Below are 6,954 nucleotides of genomic sequence, written 5' to 3'. Positions count from 1 at the left end.
CTTAGAAGAATGCATGAGATTCTAGGGAACAGAGACGCGTACCAGGACTTTATTGTGCAGGCCACGGAAAACAAACCTAGAGTTGCTCCGTGACACTTTTGGGCACATGTATGTTTTCCATCGAGACCATATGTAGAATGCCACCAACCCCATAGCCGTTTCGCGTATTTACGGCGTTTGGAAAGGGCAGGCACAATGTGTTCATGTAATACAGACATCCTCCCCTGCAGCGACCGAGTGAAACCCAGGGGTTGCCTCCCGGAGTCCCGGTACAACGAAAGCTCCAGCCCGCGCTGTGCGAGCGCAGCCTCCCAGGCTCTGCGTGATTCATCCAGATGGCTGCAAATCACCGGCGGCAGCGGCACGCTGCTCATAAAACCCGTCTGTGGAAGAGCGTGTATTTTCTTTCGGAAACCCCTCCCTCCCCGCACGTTTTCTTTTCCATTGGTAAAAGGCATGTGCGGGGTCACCGGCGGACCCAGCCCCTCCCCTCTGCGCTCACTCCGCATCCTGTCAGGACTTCACACCTGAATGAATGCCAAGCCCCACTGGGTATATAAAGAGAAAGCAGCCGGGGAAGTCATTCGCTGGCAGACTGGCAGACGGAACTGGAGGAGAGGGCACTTTGTGTGGTGACTTTTGAGCACGGTCCGAGCGAGCCATGATGCTTCCGACCCTTCAGTGCTGTGTCTTGCTGGCCTGCATCTTCCTGAGGCACTGCCTGGCTTTCAAGAACGATGCCACCGAGATCCTCTACTCACACGTGGATAAGCCGGCCGCGGCCAGCCCCAGCAACAGTACTTTAAACCAGGCGCGACACGGAGGAAGGCACCCCGGCCACGACCCGGCAGAGCGACACAGTAGGTTTTTACACCGCACTTATTACATGTTGATGCCGTAGAAGGTTAAGAAGGCACGTGTTAAACGGCAGGAACAATGTTAAAGGATGAGATAGTTCGGTGGGCCAATGCACCTGTTGCAAAGGACTGTATGCAAAGATTCGTGACAGGGGATCTTTCTAGTTAACATAGGTAGTATAGCTCAGTAGCAAAGTGCTTGTTTTGGAAACAGGACGATGCAAAGCAAAACAGGTTCGAATCCCGAGTCCGGCTCAGGCCAGGGTTTTAGAAAAAATATCGGAGATGCTATGGTTAAACGAAATGCTCAGGTTGCCACCTATCCGATGCTCCTAGCCCACCCGGGCTACACCTTAGTCTTTGCATTGTGGCATGTGTACTTTTCCACTGTCCATTATAACTACAACGCTACAGCCCGTAGAATGCAAAGCAAACACATCTGTGCATGACATACTTGCAACTGATAGAGGGACTTTTAGGTGCCATGGCAGTTGTCTATATTGTGTGACGCTAGACTGCCTTCAGAGGACTCAAACTTCCAATCCACAGACACACCTGTGATCCGACCAACTTTTATAATGAGGACGAAACCCTGATCCTGTCAAAGCCATGGAGGTGGGCTGTTTTTAGGATGAGGGGTTCCTGGGTGGGTGAGCGCGTTGAAGTACATGGACGCATCGCTGGGATCTGAGGGATGCTTCTAAGCACAGGGACACTCTCCACACAAGGGGGAGTCCCGAGGTATGTGTAGTGGTTGAGCTGGGCAGCGGGGGCGTCGTTGCCCTTTCGGGTTCTTTTGCGTCCCACCTGGCAAAGTAGTGAAATTGATTGTTGCCTAGCAATGAGCCCTTAGTCTCTCCTGGTACGGAAATCTGCTTCGCCGCTGGGTACGACGACGTGCCACAATCTGGCAGAACCTTGCCAGCATGACACCTTACTGGTGAAATGTACATTACAGATCATATAAATAGGATTTCCTCTTTTTCGCACTATTTTGCACCAAATAACTGGCCAGTTTGTGCAAACCTTGGTCGTCCGGTGAAAAGTTCTATGCAAAATGTCCCTGCATTGGCGGGAAACGCATGCATGGTGCAAAGTCGCCTGCATATTGCAAAGTGGCTAAACTTGCAAGAGGCCATAGCATTAAACTGTGCACCAGCAGCGTGTGTACTAGACGCCAGATGACAATGTGCACAGGGGAGAAGAGAATGTTCTCCGCTGCTCATGTTCCAAACCTTAAACCCAGAGATCAGGACTCTCATTGGGACTTCTCGTAATTATCGGAAAGGGAGTTCTAAGGAGCAGGCCGCACACCAGTATTAAGCCTGGATGCTAAATACCCCCATGCCTTGGGGAGCAGGGTTATGGGGGTTAGGAGGGGTGGCTGAGGTGGTGCCAGATGTAGCCCGTCCTGTTTGTTGGCAAGAGCACACCCGATTCTGGATTTGCTTGTTTTACTTATACCATCAATTCGCAGCGTGCAGTGTTGTAGATTGGTCCAATGTGTCTTACAGTGCCCCCCACGACAGCGGGTCGTTGAGCAACTATGTCCCCGCGCGTATATGTTACATACACGCGCGAGACAGTTCACGCATCTCATCCTTTACACTAAATTTCAACGATCATACCTTTTATTGAGGAAAACAGGTTTTTTTTTTTGTTTTGCAAGCTCTCGTGACAGACGTCTCTTCTGCTTGCATTTCCTGCACAGCTGAATCAGAAGCAGCGGTTCCCTTCATGATGGAAACACACGAGAAGCGCACAGTGTGCAATTGCACACTCCTTTGGTAATGACCCCGCACGCCAGAGGTGTCCGGGTTATACAGGAATAATCCGCTTCAGTTGTAGGCCAACTACTCGAAGAAGCGTGGGGCGCTTTACACAGCAACATAGGCACAGCCCTCAAACCAGAGTTAACAGATTCCATACAGGCGGTGCGATGTTCCTGACACACAAACTGCACCTTTCGTCGGCTTAACACGGTGCACCCCTCCGTCCCCCAACCTGGTGTCATGACACGTCGCACAAGGAGCGGGATGTTTAACCTGATTTAAATCTGTGTGTATGTGTGTGGTGTGGTGTGGAGGCGGGCGGGAAAGCGACAGCCCTGCGCTGCTTCCCTTCACCCCCTGGCTCCAGCTCCCCCGGGAGCGGAGCGGTGCGGTGGGTGAAAGGAAGGGCGTGGCAGTGATGGACACCGAGGCATCACTCTTGCCTGTCTGCTGCACTCCAGAAAGGCAGAGTATTATGAGGCAGATGAAGGGCTCTCCCTCTGAGCCGGGGTTTGTTTTCACTTCCGGGCTTAGAGCTCCGGAGCCCGACGCCTCTGGCTACTGTAAACACCTCCCCATGCAGGCCCAGCCCGGCTCTCTCCCACAATGCAGAGCTCCACGGCGGAGGAGGGGCAGCCAGGCAGGGTAAGGCACCGGGCCCGTGCTGGAATCCCCAATAAAAGCAAAACTTGGCCGGCTTCCCACAGTACATTAATCATGTAAATAGTTTAATGCCTGCAAAACTGGAGACAAACAACAACTGCATATCGTCTCAACAGAGGCACGGTGCGCCGCCATGCTGCGTAGGGGCGGGTGAAGAGCCCAGGACATGTGGTGTGATTATAAGATTACTCGGGCCCGCATACCTCGGGAGCAGCCTCACAGAGGGGGTATTCATTTCACCAAACCGCTCTAGTAAATGGGTCGCGCCTGCCCTGTGCGCTAGACCAGACCCGTCCCAGCTGTTACCTGGGCGGGAGAGGGCGCTGTGCTCTTAGGGATGGGTACATGGAGGGACGGGGCACTGTGTGATTTCAGGAGAGCTTGAGAGCTCTGGCATAACTAACACACTCCCTTGTGCCAACGCAGAAGTGAGTCACAGCTGCCCTCCCTTGCGCCCCTCTGACTGTAGTCGATTATTATGATACCCTCTCTCCCCCAAAGAGCCAAGTGCGGTTCCCACCATTTTTGATGTCAGTCATCCTCACAAGGTGTAGGGAACAGGCGATGCCCGAGTTTCCACGTAGAACGTGAATGTACACACACTGTAAAGGGAGAATCAGCCGGGTGAAATAAAAAAACAAAACTCATGTCCCGCCTTGTCCACCCCACCATCACCAGCAACAGGGACTCGTGAAGAATTCCTGGTGGGAGTCTGAACCTATGGTGGCATACTTCACTGGACACCCTTCTTCATTATGTGATAGATTTTCATCTGTGGGACTTTGAGTCACATTGTTATGGAATGGGTCACTTTTACAGACTGCCAACATCTTTGCAGAATGACGACGAGTATAAATAATGCCCCCCAACCCCCTCACCGCCAGCCCCAAAGACACATCTTCCATCCAGTTGGAACAACGTGGCAAAGTAGACCTTATTCCAGGGCAACTGTTTTGCCTGAAATGAAATATTTCCCCTTAGAGGGAATTTAATTTTCAAATGAGAACGATTTCATTTTACATTACACGTCTGCTAAGCAGTAATGGTTTGAGCCAGTGTGCAGCGGAGTGTAGCGTTGGCTCGGTGTTAGTGTGTGTACCCTGCAGGCCAGGTAGTAGCATGCTTGTAGTTAGAAAGGATGCAAGGCAGTCAGGTGTTCATTATATGGTGTATGCTTGCAACCTGTGCTGTTTGGCAAGTTACCAATATGTGTTAATCTTTGGGACATTTCTTATCGTGTGGACCTATCCTCAAGGAGCAGCAGCGTTCTTTACAGAGGACTCTACCTCGGACAGTATGCTCTTAGCAAAAACCAGCTTAAAGAAAGCAGGATGTTATTTATTTATTTAATTAATTTATTTCATTTATAAAGCTCACAAACACCCCAGAGGCATCGAGGCGCTGTTACAGATACAGGTTATTTACATTAGGTTTACATATTATACATTTGAGTAGATGATGGAAATTTTGATATAAATTATTATATTTATACTCCTCCCATTACCAGCGCCTATCCTTGCCCACAAGCTGACTTATTGTGATGGGAATGGCAGTGCATTAAGTGGAATTAGAAATCGAGGGGGTGTGGCCTAAGTAGCTGTACTTAGGCCACACCCCCTAAGTAGAGCCCCCCCTCGCTTAAGGTTGGGGGTGCTGGTAAGAGAAGCAGAGCTGGGGTGCACTGGCATTATTACCTTTTATGCACCCAGGACCTCCTTTTAAACAAAAGAAAGGGCTGGACGCACCAAAAGTGTGACATCAGTGTGCCCGGCTCACACATAGCAGGCAGTTCTTTCATCCAAGGAGCTAGTGGTAGGCAATGCTTTAACTACCGGCTCCTTGAATTAAAGGTCACGCTGCTGCTGATGTCTCCGTACTCAAGAGGGCTGGGCTTTCCAGCTTTCCTTTTGTTTCCGAGTTATGGGCTTCATGCTGAGTGATGGCTATTTACTCGGAAACAAAAGAAGAGGTGGGAAGCCCAGCCCTCCTCCTGTTTCTAAGTACAGAGACATCAAGCAGCCTGTGTAGCCAAAGCACTGCATGGTTACACAGTCTGCTTGCAGATGTCAGTAATTCGAAGTGCTGACACCTGCAGGCAGCCTGTGTAACTACATCGCTTCGGCTACACAGGCTGTAGACAGATGTGTCAGCTAGTCGGGGTGGGCCCCGCCAGGGCCCTGGCTCGGGAGCCCTTTGTGGAGACTGCCAGGGCTCGGCCCGAGCTAGCCCCGGCCCACTTAAAGCCAGGGGAATGGTCAGACAGAGGAACACGACACAGTCCTTTTTTTCATGCGCTTACTCACTTTACACATATTTACAACATAAGGCATGCTTTTGTTTTGGTGAAGTGCTGACGCCGGGATTCACCCCTTCTCTGCAGGTCCCAAAATCAATGGTCACATGTCTTCCACATACTCCATTGCACAGAGGCAATTATTCCTTGTGCAAGATGAAAAGTATCGAAAAACGTCGGTCACAAAACGGTTTAAATGTTCGAACATGGAACCAAAGTTTGTCTCACCTTTAGGGGTTGGTAGGCTCTGAGCCACAGACATTAGGAAGCGCAGGCATAGATTGCCAAGTGGGAATTGCACCATAGACTGGAAACTGCATTGCATTGTGGAAATGGCATACTTTTGGAGTGCCCATGTAAGCATATTGATGGTTTCAAGCCTTATAGTGTGTGACGTTTGGCTGCAATAGAGATCAGTTGTGCAAGGTAATGGATGCTCAAATGTTAATGCTGTCATTCATCTTTGCAGGTCGTCATCAAATGGGCTGCAGGGAGCTGAGGTCGACCAAGTACATCTCTGATGGGCACTGCACAAGCATCAGCCCACTCAAGGAGCTGGTGTGTGCCGGAGAGTGCCTGCCTTTACCGCTTCTGCCCAACTGGATCGGAGGGGGTTATGGCCTCAAGTACTGGAGTCGTCGGAGTGCGCAGGAGTGGCGATGCGTAAATGACAAGAGCCGAACCCAGCGCATCCAGCTGCAGTGCCAAGACGGAACCACCCGCACCTACAAAGTGACCGTAGTCACCTCCTGCAAGTGCAAGAGGTACACCAGGCAGCACAATGAGTCCAGCCACAACTATGAGGGCGCCCCACCGATCAAGGCCAACCACCCTCACCCCCACCACCACAGAGACAGAAAAGACTCGGCAAGCACAGACGCAAAAAAGAGAAACTCCAGAAAATCCTCCAATAACTGATTTTTTTTAATGATAAAGTTTGCAGATATGACTGCATAAAAACAACTAAAACAGCCAAAGCTCTTACCCCAGTTTGATGGATTAAACCCACGTTCAATTCAGACTTAACAGGGTCCAGTACTCTTTCCTCATCCAGCCAGAGACCTGATAACTTCATCTCAGGACAGGGAGGTCTGCAGCCACAAAACCTTCTTCTGACATTGATGCCACGGCTTCCTGGATATGCCAACCTTTTCTGTGTAAAAAGGCAAAGCATTTCAATGAACATTACTAAAGCTCTTCTCTTCTCACGATAAATGCTTATTTGGAACCTAGCCTCTTCATGAAACTAAGTTCTTGTCATGGACAATATTAATATTGAACTGTAGATACTACGTGTCATCAGCCAACCATGAGGAGCAATGCTGCGCCACTTGCAATCATGTTAAAGTAATGCACACTTTGAAATGGA

The 6,954-nt window shown here is 50.2% G+C and overlaps 1 protein-coding gene across 1 annotated transcript; it reads left to right on the top strand.

Moving 5' to 3' along the window:
• Positions 1 to 572: 572 nt before the first annotated feature.
• On the top strand, positions 573 to 6,654 carry SOSTDC1 (sclerostin domain containing 1). The gene is made up of 2 exons (XM_069648603.1): positions 573 to 860; positions 6,055 to 6,654. The coding sequence occupies exons 1-2, from the start codon at positions 662 to 664 to the stop codon at positions 6,501 to 6,503; spliced, it is 648 nt and encodes a 215-aa protein (XP_069504704.1). The 5' UTR covers positions 573 to 661; the 3' UTR covers positions 6,504 to 6,654.
• Positions 6,655 to 6,954: the final 300 nt, after the last annotated feature.

Source organism: Ambystoma mexicanum, chromosome 2q (genome assembly GCF_040938575.1).
Source record: "Ambystoma mexicanum isolate Mex_15411 chromosome 2q, UKY_AmexF1_1, whole genome shotgun sequence".
Lineage (NCBI taxonomy): Eukaryota > Metazoa > Chordata > Amphibia > Caudata > Ambystomatidae > Ambystoma > Ambystoma mexicanum.
The sequence above is the reverse complement of the archived record's forward strand: the minus strand, read 5'-3'. Positions and strand labels throughout refer to the sequence as shown.